This window comes from Petromyzon marinus, chromosome 5 (assembly GCF_048934315.1).
Source record: "Petromyzon marinus isolate PM22_M1 ecotype Great Lakes invasive population chromosome 5, UKy_Petmar_22M1.pri1.0, whole genome shotgun sequence".
Lineage (NCBI taxonomy): Eukaryota > Metazoa > Chordata > Hyperoartia > Petromyzontiformes > Petromyzontidae > Petromyzon > Petromyzon marinus.
The window spans coordinates 15,661,067-15,678,682 of record NC_133671.1 but is presented as its reverse complement, the minus strand read 5'-3'; the positions used below and the strand labels follow the sequence as shown (position 1 = coordinate 15,678,682).

General features: G+C 48.9%; 1 protein-coding gene across 1 annotated transcript; it reads left to right on the top strand.

The window, feature by feature from the left end:
• Positions 1 to 8,033: 8,033 nt before the first annotated feature.
• On the top strand, positions 8,034 to 12,814 carry LOC116939128 (14-3-3 protein gamma-A-like). The gene is made up of 3 exons (XM_032947131.2): positions 8,034 to 8,469; positions 11,041 to 11,247; positions 11,763 to 12,814. The coding sequence occupies exons 1-3, from the start codon at positions 8,383 to 8,385 to the stop codon at positions 12,213 to 12,215; spliced, it is 747 nt and encodes a 248-aa protein (XP_032803022.1). The 5' UTR covers positions 8,034 to 8,382; the 3' UTR covers positions 12,216 to 12,814.
• The last annotated feature ends 4,802 nt before the right edge of the window (positions 12,815 to 17,616 follow it).

Here is a 17,616-nt window from a genome sequence, read left to right as displayed (position 1 = left end):
ATCCAAGCTCGATGCAGTTTGCCGGACGATATAGTTTTAATAAATCTTGATCATAAAAATATGGGAGTGCAAGACTTTCTTAACTTTTGCACTTTTAGCCAAAGTTCCGATATTCGTACAAAGCACCTGAATAACTTGCTTGACTGAACAATACAAATGTAGTGTTCGATTTCACTCGGACAACTTTTGTCTTTCCTCGAACACCGCTTTATTTACAACTCTCAGCATGTCCTCAATATTTTACAGTATCCAGGTCGCCACGGCTCGCTCGCCGTGCTTCACTCGACTCGCTCGCCACCTTTGTCTCTCCACTCCCCCACGATTACTTCGCTTACTCCGCCGCTAACTTCTTCGTCTCCGCTATCACCGTCGCTATGCTCTCTCCACTGCTAACTACTTCGTCTCTGCTCTCCGCTATCACCGTCACTACGCTCCCTCCACTGCTAACTGCTTCATCGCTTTTCAGCTCCGCTATCGCTACGCTCTCTCCACTGCTGGCTGCTTCTCTTCAGCTCCGCTATCGCTACGCTCTCTCCACTGCTGGCTGCTTCTCTTCTTCAGCTCCGCTATCGCTACGCTCTCTCTTCAGCTCCGCTATCGCTACGCTCTCTCCACTGCTGGCTGCTTCTCTTCAGCTACGCTCTCTCCACTGCTGGCTGCTTCTCTTCAGCTCCGCTAACGCTACGCTCTCTCCACTGCTGGCTGCTTCTCTTCTTCAGCTCCGCTATCGCTACGCTCTTTCCAAGCTCCGTCTCCAACTCTGTCTCCCAAACTCTGTCTCTCCAACTCTCTGTCTCCCAGCTCTCCACACTTCAATTCCCCGCTGTTCACTCCAAGCTCTCCAACTTCAACAACCCGCTCCAATTGCCGACTCCCCAATTTATCCCCGCTCTCATTACTCCCCAATTAATTAGTCCGCGTCCCAACGAAGCACCTGTTTCTCCCCCAGACCTTTAGGCGCCACTCTAGCCTTGGCAACAGCTGCAGCCAATCACAGCCGTCCTTGGCTCTCCCAGCTTAATTGCCCTAATATAACCTGCACTGTATTTGCCTTCGCTACAGGCTGACCCAACATAACCCCTACTATCTGTGTTATCATGTAATCACGCTGTTTCCACTATGCACCTTCCTACTCCACTACACAAATAATATGGTCTCTGGTTGTGTGGTAACTCGAATGTGATAACCAGTACCATTGGAGGACAGTACTTTAAATTCATAACAGGTAACCAGTGTAATCTCGGAGCAAAGGGGTAACAGGTTCACTTTCAAAAAAATCATTGAGCAGCTGCTCCTTGCGCGAATGGAAGGTGCCGTTCCTGATCTGTTTTGAAGGTCAAAAAAAATAGCGAATTGCAGTCGTCCAACTGAGACGAGACCTCGTGGTAGTGGAATAAACGACTTCCACGACGATCTTGACTGGCGTCTTTTATTGATAGAATTCCTGCACAGCTCACTCCCGCTCTCCCCGTACGGTAGGTGAGAGGAGACTCGGATCTTCCCTGCCTCCGTTGCATGAACTTTCGTCGAGTATCGGAAGGTGGTTCGTAGACTTCCGCCATCTCGGCATACGCACCTTGGAACGTTTTATTCTTAGGAGGAATCGACCTGAACACCGCCAGAGCATTGTCATCCAACCAATGTACTGACCGGAATGCCGCCTCTAACCGCCAAGTAAAGGCGCTCCAATCGCCGCCAGCAGCGCAAAATTCTTTAACGTGCGGAAGCCGGCGGTTGCGCTCGGCCCCGTTATGTCCAACTGCAGCAGCGGCCCCCGCAGGTTGCGCACCACGCGGCTCTTCTGAAATTGCGGGCTCCGACCGCGCCCTTGCCGCACCACCCAAGATGGCGGCGTCCTGCCGCGTGGTCTCCGCAGCGTGCGTAATGGCGGATGCCTCTTCAGCGCCCGCGACGGCGGCCGTTGTTTCCGCAGGGGGACCCTCCAAGGCTCCAGCCCCGAGCCTCTGCACGTCACCCCTCGGCAATACCTCCTGTGGGCGCCCCGTCACCGTAGACGACGCGACCAACGACACCAGCTGCTCCTCCACTCTTTTCCAACCGTCATCCGCCCGTTGTGGCGAAGATGCCGCTGCCGCGCCATCCGCCTCTGGTGCGGTGACCTCACTAGCCGTGGTTCCTGTGACCGGGACCACGGATCCCAGGGTCGGCAGGTCCTGGGTCCCCGCCTCGTTGTCATCGGAAGATGCAACAGATGGGTTCTTCTTCTTGAGATGCTTGGACATTTTCCGTCTTTAGAAGGACCACTTCTGACTCCAATGTAATAAACGACTTCCACGACGATCTTGACTGGCGTCTTTTATTGATAGAATTCCTGCACAGCTCACTCCCGGTCTCCCCGTATGTTTCCCTTCTCTCTACGGCCAGGGACGAGCCATTCTCTCTGTTTCGCCGTTGAGGTTCGCCTCTCACTCCCCGATCCTGCCGCTGGCTGGCGGCGTGCCGGGAGGAGAGGCGAGCCTCTCTGGGGTTCCGCCACATGGTCGATGGCGAGGAGAGGCTTCTACAGTGACGTGGTCCGGACTCGAGGCTTCACACACCGACCCCGAGTCCTCCCCTGCCTCTGCTTATATTCTTCTCGGCGGAGCTAAGCTCCGCCTCTAGCCACGCCCCCTCGTGGAACCTTCCCGATGGTTCCCACACGTTCCCCTTTGACTCCGCCCATTACACTTGGTCCTCCCCTGCCTCTGCTTATATTCTTCTCGGCGGAGCTAAGCTCCGCCTCTAGCCACGCCCCCTCGTGGAACCTTCCCGATGGTTCCCGCACATTCCCCTTTGACTCCGCCCATTACACTTGGCCCAGATATATCCCCGCTTGGGATTGGATACCCGTTACCCGGTGGTGGCCGTGCGGTTATCCCTTGCCGCCTATTAGATGGCGCTCTCTCATTACAGTAGTGTAATAAAATGTTAATGTACATTCCACAATATAGGAAAACAGTCACATTCCCGGGTTTAATCTGCACAAGTTTACATGTTAAGTATGCAATTCTTTTTCTACTCTCCGAATGCTTGTTTGCAACCAAAATTAATTGTCCACTTTTTGACTGCGTCATGTAATAAATCACGACTTTGCTCTTTTATATGTAATGTTAGTGGATAGTTCTGATCAGAAACATGATCGTGGCTCCTTCACCTTTTTAGAACCACTGCGGGAATTTCCCAGGTCTTGCCAAAACGTTGGTCCGTCGCCACAGCAATGTGCAGTGTTTGCAATAACTACTCGTCACTAGTGGTCAAGATGTAATGAGAGCGCCATCGCCTGGATATCAGGGGGGCATATATATTAATTATACAGTCCATGCTTATCCATAGTGGGGTTTACATCTAGGGGAAAGGTGAGAGGCAGTTCCACTAGGGGAGCCTCTGGAACGTTCGGGAAGGTTCCAGGAGGGGTGTGGCCAGAGGCGGGGCTTAGTCCTGGCTAGGGGGATATAAGCAGGACACAGAACAACGCAAGGGGTCGGTGCTGAAGACTGAAGAGGAGCCCTGCCGCTGCTGCCCGGCCATCTCCATCCACCACGTGGCAGCTCGTCCTGCAGCCGCTCCCTAGCGTACCGTCAGCCAGCGGTGCGTTGGAGAGCGCGGGGTGAGCGCCACGTGGCGCGGGGCAGCGTCGCCACACGAAGAAGAGTGGACGTCCGCAAAAAGGAAGAGACGGAGACACGTGGCTGTACCGAGCTTTTATTGAATAAACAACCCAAAGTTACTTACCATGTCGGAGACCACTCATTACAAATATTTAGAATATTAAATTATCCAATCCCTGAATGATTACATCTACCTTTCAAGTGACTCGGTGGTAGTAAACCTACTTCCATATAAACGCGGCAACCGAAGCATACCTGTCAACCCATTATCAGTGCCTATCTTATTATATAGAAATTCAGACCTTATTGGTCACCCCGTGCCCTTATAAATCTCAGCGCTCATCCTACAAAGTCCCATCGCAAGGGAGAAATAAACAGACAAAAAATTGCCTGTATTGAAACGTCTGCACGGCGTATGGACCTGAAAACTAAATTTCCATGTGCAAAGAATACGAGTAAACCGTCTGGGTTGACAGGTATGTCAAAGGTTCGATTCCTAGCCATGGCAAACACCAATGGCGAGTGATGTCTGAACCTGCCCTGGTCCACCCTTCAACCCATACCGATGAGCATGAAGGTCATACAATTCCATGACTGGGTAGCTTCACCCACCAGAGGATTGACAAAGGGCTGTAAATTGTTACCTTTAATTGTAAACGTTCCTCACCAAGGAACAGAGTAAAACTCCCACCACTCCTGCTTAATGTGAATGACACAACCTATGGGAATTCACCACAATCAGAATCCAGGGCATTCTCAGTATGCATTCATCAGCGTTATTACCCTTTTTAAATAAAATGATGTGAGGCATCATTCCATGATATTTATATATCATCCGTGTAAACATTCCACTAAAATGCCTTCATTATCAGCCACAATTTCCTGCTAGATGGAAAAAACTCAACCAACTTGAAGACCTCTCCAAGCTGTTGACATCTTCACGATCTTGCGGTGCAACACAAGATCCTCCGTTTAGTCTTCACAGAAGCTGATTTTATCGTCCCATCTCCGTGGCAGCAAAGCTCTCGGACGCATGTCTTCTTTGGCTGCCACTTTACCGTTAGTCACTTCCTGTTCCAAGTCCACTTAATAAATGTCTAAATTGGTTCTTGAACCTGCATATGATGTCCAATCCACGTGTTCCTCTTTCAGTGTGACCCCATGCATCCATACTTCTTGTCGCAATTCTGCTCCATCTTCATCAGTGTCCATGATCCATATACCAGTTAAATTACATTGATAAAAAAACTATCTTCTTTAGACACATTGGTACGTTATCAACACGTGCTTTCCTAGTGCTTCCAACTACGCTTACCCATGATTAGACCTCCTTTGCCAGTACCAAAATGTAATAATAGGGTTTTTTCCCCTTTTTTTCTGGCAACAAAACTGAAACCTTTTTACAAGGATTCATGTCTGCATTAACCACAGCACCTGCAGTCAAAACGAAAACAAAAAACATACTATGATAATATATGCATTGTCCTTGAAACTGATTAGTCCACACCAAGGGACGGCTTTCTTTTGAGCCTCGACCCAATTGGTGCTCGACCAAATGATGCCAAAAAGCGTTCCTAGTGCTTCCAACTACCAATTAGTGCTCCCAACACCAATTAATGCAGACATGAATCCTTGTAAAAAGGTTTCAGTTTTGTTGCCAGAAAAAAGGGGGAAAACCCCTATTATTACGCTTACCCACTTTCATAATTTTTTATTTCGCTCCACCTGTAACTGTCCTACGTATACATATTATACCACTTATTCCACTTGTGTCTTTGTGACAGCTACGATTACTTTGCTAACTTGTAATTTTTTTCTATACTTGTCCAACTTTACAGCCTTTTCTGTCAACGTTTTTTTTTGTGGTTCATCCCAATGGAACGCTCTGAAGGATTCTTCCAGTATCGATAAACATTGTCAGAAAATGAGATGGTTATTGGTTTCACCATTAATATGCACACGTTCCTCAAAAACATTTTTGGAAAATAAATAATTCTCCCATATTGCAGTGAATAATTTTGTCGAAAGTATGTCATCTTGCCTTTCCTTACTTTTCATATTACATTTTTAAAAAATCAGTCAATTACTTGTCCTAGGTTGAGATATAATTTAATGCTTTTTTTAGTATACAAAGCCTATCAGCCCAATGGTGTTTGAAACCCATTAGTCCTTTCCGGAACCTTATTAACATCATGCCATGCGGTCGATGCTGGTAAAACTTCCTCGATCCAGTGGTTAGGTGGCCTCTAAATTGTCCTTTGTTCACAATGGTATTCGTGAGCAAATTTATCATGGCAGTTTTCGCAATTTTTAAGGATTGCCCCTAATAATTGCCCACAGCTCACTGCATCATACACAGCCATGAGGCTACCTCAGTACTACTGTCCCAACTCCACCAATCTAACTCACAATTCCATTAACCGCATTCATCGGGGTATAATTATACGTGACCACCGTCTGCGCTTGTCCTTTCTCTCTACACTGCCACCTTTAATGTACGTTGTTGTCCTCAATGTAGAGACACTGTTACTACACTGCTCTAAGTCCCGTAGTAGTTTTCGCGCCATGCAACGATTCGTTTATGCTTTGGGGAGGGCGCGCGGAGGGGGAGAACGAGGGCGTCATGCGGCATTCATCAATCGTCTTCATGCCCCACAGCGCCCGGAACACCGCGCCTTCTACCCAGCGGTGCCGCCGCCACCACCAACCACCACCCCTCCACCACCACCACCACCCCTCCAAAACCACCACCACCAACCACCCCTACACCACCACCCACCACCACCCCTCCACCACCACCAACCACCACCCCTCCACCACCACCAACCACCACCCCTCCACCACCACCAACCACCACCCCTCCACCACCACCACCAACCACCACCACCACCACCCCTCCACCACCAACCACCATCCCTCCACCACCACCACCCCTCCACCACCAACCACCACCCCTCCACCACCACCAACCACCACCACCACCCTTCCACCACCAACCACCACCCCTCCACCACCACCACCAACCACCACCCCTCCACCACCACCACCAACCACCACCCCTCCACCACCAACCACCACCCCTCCACCACCACCACCAACCACCACCCCTCCACCACCACCACCAACCACCCCTCCACCACCACCAACCACCACCCCTCCACCACCACCAATCACCACCCCTCTACCACCACCACCCCTCTACCACCACCACCCCTCTACCACCACCACCAACCACCACCACCCCTCTACCACCAACCACCACCACCCCTCTACCACCAACCACCACCCCTCCACCACCACCCCTCCACCACCACCCCTCCACCACCACCACCAACCACCACCACCACCCCTCCACCACCACCAACCACCACCCCTCCACCACCACCAACCACCACCCCTCCACCACCACCAACCACCCCTCCACCACCCCTCCACCACCAACCACCACCCCTCCACCACTACCACCAACCACCACCACCAACCACCACCATCAACCACCACCCCTCCACCACTACCACCAACCACCACCCCTCCACCACCACTACCACCAACCACTCCACCCACGTGCGCCCTTGCGTGGCGTGTTAAGCTGGTCCTGGTGGTGACGTCACCACACCCCGGCTCTAACGATCCCCGCGCGAGTCACGTGCCCCCGTATCTGACGCGTTCCCATTGGTCGGCGTGACCACCGCCGCTTACCCCCCCCCCAACACACACACAGCATCCGCCCCCACCCCCGCATTCACCCGCAACGCCTCTCACGGGAACAAGTCACGTGCCTCGCGACCAGCCAATCGCGGCTCGCGTAGTTGCAGCCCCTTCATTGCGGCAAGCAAAGCGCCGGGGGTGGCGGCCCCTCCGGCGCGCGCGCGCGTTCCGGAGCTCCCCACCCCCCCCGCACGTGACCGGCGAGGACCAATGAGAGCCGCCGGCGTCCAAAATCCTGACTCGGCTTCCCCCCCCCCAACCAACACTTTACCATTCCCGCTCAATGTCGCCCTAACCAATGAGGGCTGAGCCCTCAACGCTCACGTGACCAAAATTGGCGTGAGCCAATCGTGTTGCGCCGACGTTGCCCATCCGCTCCGGAGGATGGTGAGGCCGGGTGGGGCCCCCAACAGAAAGCGCATAGAGGGCGGGGCTGGTGACGGGGTGGGGGGTTGTGGTGGAGACGGGAGGGGGAGAGGGAGGGACCCGTTGGCCGAGGGTGCAACCGTGCGCATGCGCGTTCAAGCGGGGCCCCGAGGGGCGGAAAGCGCGTCGGAGGAGGGGGTCGCTGGTGGGGGGATAGGATCGGGGGACGACGCTTTGTGCGCATGCTCAAGGGGCGGGGTTACGGGGAGTGGGGGCGGGGTAGCGGTGGATGGAGGGTGGGGCCGCGGTGGCTTGGGGGCGGGGCCGCAGTCGATAGGGGGCGGAGGGGCGGGGTCGGTATTTCCCGTGGCTCGTGCCGCTCGCGCCAGCGGAGACCGAACGCGCGCGCCGCGCTCCTCTCTTCCTCTCCAGCGACAGCTCCGACCTCAATCGTCTGCCCCGCCGTTCCCGAGGAGACTTTATAGCTCGACGTTATCTTACAGTTGAGAGAAAGAGAAACGGAGAGATAAAAAAAATACAACAGCCGTTACGATCATAGCACGAGGCTCGAGTAATTAAAACACGAAAGTTGTTTTTTTTTTGTTGCGAGGAGGTAACAAAATCCCCTCCCCTCCGGGAAAGAAAAAAAAATTACCCTTAGCGATTTAAAGGAAAATAATAAAATAAAGCAAGACGTAAGATGGCCGACCGTGAGCTGCTGGTGCAGAAGGCCCGACTGGCCGAGCAGGCGGAGCGCTACGATGACATGGCGGCCGCGATGAAGGCGGTGAGTGTTCCCCGTGGTGGTGGTGGTGGCGGTGGTGTCGAGGTGCTTCTTCTCGCTCAGATGTGACGAATGGAAGATGTTCTTTCCCCCCCCACCACACCGCTGCCCGCCTTTTCCCCGCGGTGTTGCGACCGTCGTTTTTATTTTTTTGTTGTCTGTGTGTCAGTGTGTGTGCGCCGTCGTTTCGTGGCCGTGTGCTTTGTCGTAAGGACGCGCGCTCAGTTATTTAAAAAAAAAGACGGAGCCGTTGCCGTCGCCGCTGCCACCATCACGACCACGACGATCGCGACGACGACCACAGCAGTAGCAGCCTGGGCGTTGTCGCCTCCATTGGCAACAATGGGCGCCGCGCCTTTCGCCTCGAGTTGGTAAACCTCGGGCCGCGGTCGTTGTTGGTTTGGTTGAGGCCGTTGGTCGCCGTTTTTTTTATTGTCCGATTTTTATTGTGTATGTGTGTGCCGAGACCGGATTTCAACTTGCGTGCTCGGTTTTCGCTGTCGCGTGACGGGATTTCAGGGTAGAGACGGTTTTAGCAGAGGCGGTGGGGCTGTAAATGGCGTGCGGGCGGGCGGGCCTCCATTATTAGACTTCCTCGTCATCTCCTTCAGTAGCGTCCGTCGAGCGATTCCTCGCGTCCGGCGTGAAATAATTAGAGGGTTATGTCTGTGTGTGGTGGGATAATAAGAGGGTGGAACGGGGGGAAATAATTCAAACGTTTTTTTTAAGCTTTGCCGAGTCTACTGCACCGCACGCGTGTGTGTCTGTGTGCCGCATTTCCACCGCCACCACCACGGGTTTTTTTTGTGTTGCACGATGCGGTTTGTTACACGCGGTCTCGGTCTGTCGTGCAAATGCGCCGGTGGTCTTACGTATTGTGAAGCGCGCCGCACACGACGACGAGGATTGTGTGTGTGGGATGTGTCAGTCAGGCTTTTGGTTGTTTGTGCCATCGGCCATGTGCCGCTGTGCACGGACGCGGCGCTTGGATCCCCGCCCCGATGTCTGCGGGGACGTTCTCCCGCAAATGGCGCCATCCCGCTTGCTCTCTTCCTCTCTCTTTCTCTCTATCTTTCTTTCTCTGAGAGAGAGAGAAAGAGAGATTGTTGGTCGCGGCGGGGAAGACCTTAACCGATCGCATCACAGGATGGGTGGGGGGGGGAAATCCCACATTTGTACATTTAACACTGATTTGTTGGAATGGTTTATCATAACCCCGCCCGCCACCCCAAGTGCTGCTTTTTTATGTACGAATCTTTTAAAGGGCGGCTTACTACGATTGCCCCATGCGATATTGGGTCGTTTTTTTGTCACCTGCAAATTATGCTTTTCCTGATGGGGGGGTGGGGGGGGGTGTCTTCCTGTCCCGATGGGATGCTGCTGGCAACACGTTAAGCCAAATGAGCTGATGCAATGGCGACATGGCCCTCGATACCCAAGCTACACAGCTGCAGACAGCCTAATGAGACCGCTGTGTTGTGCATATGGCCCGCTTGGTTTTCCCTTTTTAGGTTTGCGGTCCCTGCATATTTGGGTGGTTGCACAGGCATGGCTACAATTACATGCCTCCCGGGCGTTATGCTACATTGCAATAAGTGGAAATATCGCAACATGACAAATTTGTAAAACGGCTAGCAGCAAACCCCGACGTCCCAACGGAAAAACTTAAATTCTAATTGGTCGTTGCAGGCACGTGTCACGCACGGTTGTCGTTTGCGAAAATAAAATCCGCCAAAGGGAAGTTGAGCCGTTATTGCAGGCAGCAATTGTCACCGCAGGTAGTGTAGCGTGATAATACTAATGGGATATCGATCACCTCGTGGCGCCAAATAACCGTCCTCTCGCTTTAAAGGGGAAATACATTTTGCATTGTGGATAAACCCTTTTGTCGTTTCGCGATGTCGCTGTGTGATGTTTCCGGCGATGCTAACCCTCCATTGTACTTATGGGTTTGGTGATAAAATGTGCTATTTGCAAGAGACCCTTGCCCCCCCCCCCCCTCTTGGTGATGCAGTTTTTTGACACGCCTTTGTGAAATGGCCGAAAGTGCCCTGATTTGTTGCACAAGTGGCGGTTGTGGTATGCTGGTGTTGAGCTTCAGTTTAACGAGAATGTGTTTTTTGGAGGTGGGCTCTAAGTGGTGTACTGTATTAATAAAGCCGCTAATACTGCAACCTAAATCGTGTAAAACATCAGCTTTTAATCATCGCAGTACTAAACAAATTTGTGAGGAATTGTATAATAATACTGGCTTAAGAGTGTAGATTGTGGTCTATTTGATATTTTTTTCCTGGATTTTCTGTTTGCACATGCACAAAGTCACTTTAAGATGTTTTCTTGTTCATGTTTTTGTTTGTTGCGGTTGCACCCGATTCAAGAGCCGAATGGCTCACAGGCCTATACCAAATAAATGAAACTATGAACTATTAGTGGTGTTCCAGTAAGGTAGTATTGCGTTTCACATGCCACTTTTTATAAATCGGGGCCACTAGTTTACAGATACGAGTTTCAATTTATATTACACTTTGAATGCATTATTAAATGGATTTGCTTGCCCACCCATGTGCCCTCCAGGTGACCGAGCTCAATGAGCCGCTGTCCAACGAGGAGCGGAACCTGTTGTCCGTGGCCTACAAGAACGTGGTGGGAGCGCGGCGCTCGGCCTGGCGTGTCATCTCCAGTATCGAGCAAAAGACGGCCGGTGATGGGAGCGAGAAGAAGCAGGCCATGGTGAAAGCTTACCGTGAGAAGGTAGAGAAGGAGCTGGAGACCGTTTGCCAGGTGAGGAAAACTCTTTCAACCGCAGCGTTCAGACTTATACCTGTTAACACAATCTAGGCATTGATTGCCGTGTCCATTTTGTGGTGGGGTACTGTGCAATGTCTAAACTTGCCTTCGGGCATTATTTTTGTGGGATAATTGCCAAAAAAATAATCTGCTTACATTCTAATAACGAATAAAGATTTGCCGCATAGTTGGGGAAATTCATGAGAAATGGCTTAATTTTGGAAGGCATTTTGATATTGTGGAAAAATGTACAATGGTTGTAGATGCTTCTGCAATCAAATGTATACATTTTACAAAGCATTATTTTGAATTGAGAAAAAAATTTACATTGCAGAAATGCTGGTTTAGTTTATGATTGCTTGTATATTTTTCAATGGAAATGTTTACAATTTTAAGAGCATATAGATTTCCCATGTATGTTTGGTGCAATACAACACTGTGGGTATTAATGATCATGTAATTGTACTGCCAATTCATCTTTGACCTTTGGGCTTATCTGTTTTTATTAGGATGTTCTTGACCTGTTGGACAAGTTTCTCGTGAAGAGTTGTGATGATTCCCAGCAAGAAAGTAAGGTCTTCTACCTGAAAATGAAAGGCGACTACTTCCGCTACCTTGCGGAAGTGGCGGCGGGTGACAAGCGTGATGGTGTTGTCCTCAACTCCGAGAAGGCCTATAAGGAGGCCTACGAGATCTGCAAGGAGCATATGCAGCCCACACATCCCATCCGCCTGGGTCTGGCCCTCAACTTCTCCGTCTTTTACTATGAGATCCAGAACGCGCCTGAGCAAGCCTGCGAGCTGGCCAAGACGGCCTTCGACGACTCCATCGCCGAGCTTGATTCCCTCAACGAAGATTCCTACAAGGACTCCACGCTCATCATGCAGCTTCTGCGCGACAACCTCACGCTGTGGACCAGCGACCGGCAGCAGGATGACGAGCCGGAGGAGGAGAAGAATTAGGCAGGGCAGTCTCACACTTCACTGTCACTACCACGCAGGGGCTTAATGGGGGTTGAGGGGCACACAGGATTTCACCAGCCATTTACAGGCAACCCACATTCCTCTGCTTGGTGGTATTGTCAACATTTTTTGTTCCTTTCACCAGCTGTTAGATGCAACAGTCATTCCACAAGCTAAAAAAGTGAAAAAAATACCTGGCAAAGATAAATTTGATTTTTAGCTACATTCGAAGCATTGTCAATTGGTAAAATGTCTCCTGGTTTTCCAGGTGTGCATACAATGTTGGCCAAAAAAATCACCATCTTGATTTAAGAAAAGATCTAGCTTGGAATGGAGTCCCCCTGTTCGTTGTTTTGTGATAATGCATCTTGCACATTAGCTCAATTTATACACAAGCATGTCAATTTATAAACTTCAACATTACTTGGCACACCTTGAGGAAGATTGGCTTTGTTGAAGAATTCTAGTGTTGAATATTCATGGTCTGGCAAATATTTTTCTTTTTTGCATATTTAAATGGTTTAATCACTTCCTCTGTTAGCTACTGCATACAAGTGTTATTCACTATGTCCACCCCATTAAAAAAAGTCGGCAATTCACTATGTGTGGGTAAATCACTGCCACCTGTAACAACTACTGTACACATCACATTTAGGCAGTAGGATGTAGCCAATTACGATTTAACTTTACGTGCTTACACTGTACAACATCCAGTTTAAGTGCTCTGCTTTTCTCGCCACGGTAGGCCGTAGCTACTTGACGAATGGTGAGACATTCCCCAAAAAGTTATTCTCTGCATGTAACAGTATACACGATCTTTTGCCTTAGCAGTTTTTTTCATTTGATTAAATGTGGGAATTTCCTTAAATATTTTGTTTAAAAATACAAAAAAAGTTAGCCTGTTTCTGATATCCTGCAGTGCATTCATTTTATTAAGTGGATTTGTTGTTTGTGATGGTAAAATTAAAACAATAAAATTAGTTAAACACTGTAAGAAGACAGTCAATTGGTCTGTTTTGTGTTATTCTCTTTGTTACACAGAGCATATATTTGGTCATTAATGGTCTGTAATGGTTTTTAAAATATTAAAAAATGTGCATTCAAGTAATATTCAAATGCTTTAGGCAAGTAAAATAGGCCAGTCTTGGGTAGAGGGATTGGTGGGTTTGGGGGGGGGTGTTGTAGGCTGGGGGGGGGTATCCCTTGATTAAAGTATTAGATTCCCCTATCCCTTTTCGTCCTGTGCAGTTACGCCTTTGACATTGCAGCAGGCATGACTGTAGATTTGTGCTGCCTGCTAGGGCAAGCTAAAGATCGTGATTCCAGCTCCAGAGTAGTTAAGGCTTTGTCGATGCGGTTTCCTTGACTGCAAGGCTTCGTTGTCTGCAGTGTTTTGAGCTGTTGTGGTGTGTGCTGTGTGCAGTTTTTGGGAACTAAGCGGCAGAGTGGCTCCTGCTTGACCTTCGGTAACATGGCTTGGCAAACTGTTGCTTCACAAACATGTAGTGGGACAATAATAAATGGCTCTGTGGCATATCTGTGAGTGGCCTCATTTATTTAGAATGCCGAACAAAATATTAATTTAACTACCTATTTGCATGATTCATTTTTAGTTTGCTATAAAAAAATGCAATGAATGCATTTTATATATTTTTTTGCAGTACTTTTAAAGAAAGTGACGATTGAAAATTCCAGTACTGTATATAATTATAAATTCCCAGGAGGCACGGCTTCCTTTATATAAAGTACTGCAAAGCATTTTGGTGATCAGGGATGAGTTTCACCAGTCTTGTAAAATTCCAGTTATTTCGATGTGCACAAACTACATTTTTAAACATCTGTAGCTGCAATTTATACTGTCTTAAGTGGCTAGCTGCTTCAAGTCTTGCTGCTTCAAGTCTTGCTAATTACAAAGCAAACAAGCTGTATTACCAAATAACATGGTGTACGTTTCATTGTAGCAGACGCTGTTTGTAGTCGAAAACTAAGGTTTATTAGGCAGACTGATTTAGGTAACTTAAAACCTTAGCTTTTTCAGAGATCATGTGCGTTTTGTGGTCAAGTTAAAACAATGCACAACAGTTAAATGTATTACACTTAAGCTTATTCTATTTGGGAAATTGGCAACTGCTGTTTTTGCATTTAATGCTAATAATTTTACCAGATATGAAGTGTGAATGAAAACATTGTTGGCTGCAAAGATGACCAGGAAAAAATGTTTTATGTATGTGGGAACTTGCACTTATTACTACTGTATCGTGACAGCTTCTTTTCTCAAGGTAAAAGTTCTGAAAATGAAGTTGAATTTATTAAAGGTTTTGCCATAAGCAGACCAAACTGGCTGATTTCCAGTTTTTGGGGTTATATGCACAAAGCATCTGAATAACATTTGTCTGCAGTATAATGTGCATGGGTTATAGTTAAATCCTTGGAAATCAAGAAATGGTGAACTTAGAAAATCACATCTGAATCCTCTACCTTCATGTACTACCATGGATTTCAATTATTTTGTCAGCGTTTCCACAAAACAAGCCATGGCATAAAGTATCAACTTCTAAATTGTATTTAAAATGGAGTATTTTCACTCGTGTAAAACATGACTCATTTGGGTTCTAATGTATCATGTTCTATGTGCTTTTTTACCGGTGACTTGGATTTGCACGTGCATTTTCCTGGCTTCACAGTGAACAAGAGAAGGCAGAGCTGAACATACCTGTGAACGACACACCTTGCCCCTCCTACACCACAAGTCCAATTTGTCTGCTCCTGTTCTGTCAATGCACTGCATTCACCCTTCGTGCAGCCTGCTGGAGCAAAGCCTGGAGCTCTCTTCGTGCTCCAACCTGCCTGATTGACATTCCCAGCCATAAGTCATCTGGAGCTTTTTCTCCTTTTAGGGTGTGTCAGAGGAGGGCGTAGCAGTTAAGCTGTCCTGTGTTGTGGAGCAATGGAAATACATGCCAGGGGCGTTGGAACGGAATAGGGAGGCGGGTAGATAACCCCCCAACTTTTAGACGAGGGTAGTGGCCCCCAAAAATCCTCGTGTGCCCCACTTCCTGCACGAGATGGGCCTACGGCTACTTCGAACATTTCACGACCACCTGCAAAACTGCCACCGTGAACGTCACCACAACCAACATTTGTAACACCCACCATAATATCAACCTCCATCGCACCTGCTACCTGCATTGCAACATCTACAGTGCCACCATCTTACGCACCCCCACCAGGAACTCGACAACCGTCATTCGCCACTAAGTGGCGGTGACGTCACCACGACGCTTGTCCCAGGCTATGCACGTTGAGGCCACGTGAAGTGTTGAACGCCCGCTGGCAGGAGGTCATGGGGTAGACCCAGGTGCCATGGGTCGACTGAGATAACTGGCCGATGCATTACCTGTGTCCCCTACTGTGCCATCTTGCTGTGTTATAGCCGCCCGGCGCTCCGCTCGTCGTTGTGAGCGTCGCTCCTCCGCCCTCCGTTGTTGTTGGAGGGCGACTGCCTCCAACTGCCCAGCAGCGTCCTTCACAAGCCTCCACAGAGGCCGATCTTGACACTGCTGGTACCAGTCATTGGCAAGTCCACTCAGCTCCACATCCTGCTATACCACGTCACTCCATCTCCTCTAGCCCGTGCCGCGCCTGTTTAGCCCCCTCTATCCGGTCGAACAAAAGCTGTTTTGGCATGCGGTGGCTGGGCATGCGGGCTATATGACCCAGCCAACGCAGCTTTTACTGCCGGAGGAGCTCACCGATGGGACTTTGTCCAGATATATCAAGGATTTGTGAACTCACACAATCCAGCCTGGTTAAACCTAGGATGGATTGTAAGCAGGCCAGCCTAAATGTTTATAACTGACGAAGATGTTCAATTAGGGGGTCGACGTTTCGGAAGCGTAGAGAAGGGAGGGCATGACCGGCCGAGAAGATCCGAAGATTTGTGTGGAGCAACAGACCAGGTAGCTTCCACACAGCGTTACGCAACTGAAGTGAGACCTTTGCTGTAAAACCGGAGCCGGTCATGAGCACACTGCCCAGGTACGGGAAACTCTCCACTCTCTTCACAACTGCGCCATCACCAATCGGGATTTGTGGGTGTTGGAGTGTCTTGATGGTACAAATACCTAGGCAGGTGCTTAGTTTTCGTGGGGCTGTTGGAAATGCCCTGCCTCTTAGTGGCACGCTGCAGGTTCACCAGCAGCGCCTCCAAATCCTCTTGAGTGAGCAGCAATTACCAGATCATCGGCATACATAACATGGTTGACCAATAGGGAGCCATTCCTTGACCGCACTCGGGCATCGATCAGCCTCACCAGGAACTCCACCACTACCATCAGCACCACATCGCAATCACCTTTACCACCAGCACGCATACCACCCAAGTAGTGTAACGAGCGTGGGGGCATGAGGTGCCTTGCCCCCCCAACCCAACTGGTGGCCAAAACTACGAGTTGGGCCGGAGTTGAGACCGTCAATTTGGGGAAAGTCATCTCCAAGTTTGCCAACGCAGAAGCAAGAAGAATTGAGCGGTAACTTAGGAATCACCTTTGCGATGAGTTAACAATATAAATAATTATTAATTTTCAAATACAGTTATGTTGATCCAAAGCAAGCATAGGGCATGTTAAAGTTACATGTTCGAGACGAGCGTTTCCATTGAAAGCGTTCGTAGGAGCTATGGTGTGATAATTCTAAATCATGTATTCCTAAAGGATAGGCCTATTGTTTATTTAAGAGAAAAAACATTGTTGTGAAAGGGTATTCTTGTTATGCATTAATTAGCTACTGTATATGTTAGTGTAACGCTTACGTAACTAGATATTTACTACGTGAAGTAATACGGTTTCTAAACGTATAGAAACATGATTTAACGTAACGAAACATAATTTGCTTTAAATGGCAGTCACTTTAGCAAAAATAACATTCGGTTTCTGCGTTATTTATTTCGTTGGATATGCGTCAATTATATTGCAAAGAGGTACTCCGTGGCTGGAGTGGCTGCATTTTGTGAAGATGGAGCGCCCCAACAGCGTTAAATGTTCGAGACCGTGAGCGTAACGATGCAAGAGCAGCCGCGATGTATAATAGTCAAGGTGCGACCCTTGCGAGACAAATCAAATATTGGGGGCCCACCTTAGCTGATAATGTCCTTACTACGCCACTGATATACCACCGCAATCTACACAATGTACTGTAGTACATCAGAATCATAATATTTATACTGGAGGAATCCGATGAGCTATAAAGCATTTTCTTCACAGATGTCCAGTAGGGACGGGTAAGAACGTTAGAACAACAAACAATAGAAAAACACGATAGTAGTGCAAAGCACAATAAATGTAAACAAATCACCCAAACACATACAAATGAAACCAAACCATCCCCATCCTACCATACAAAG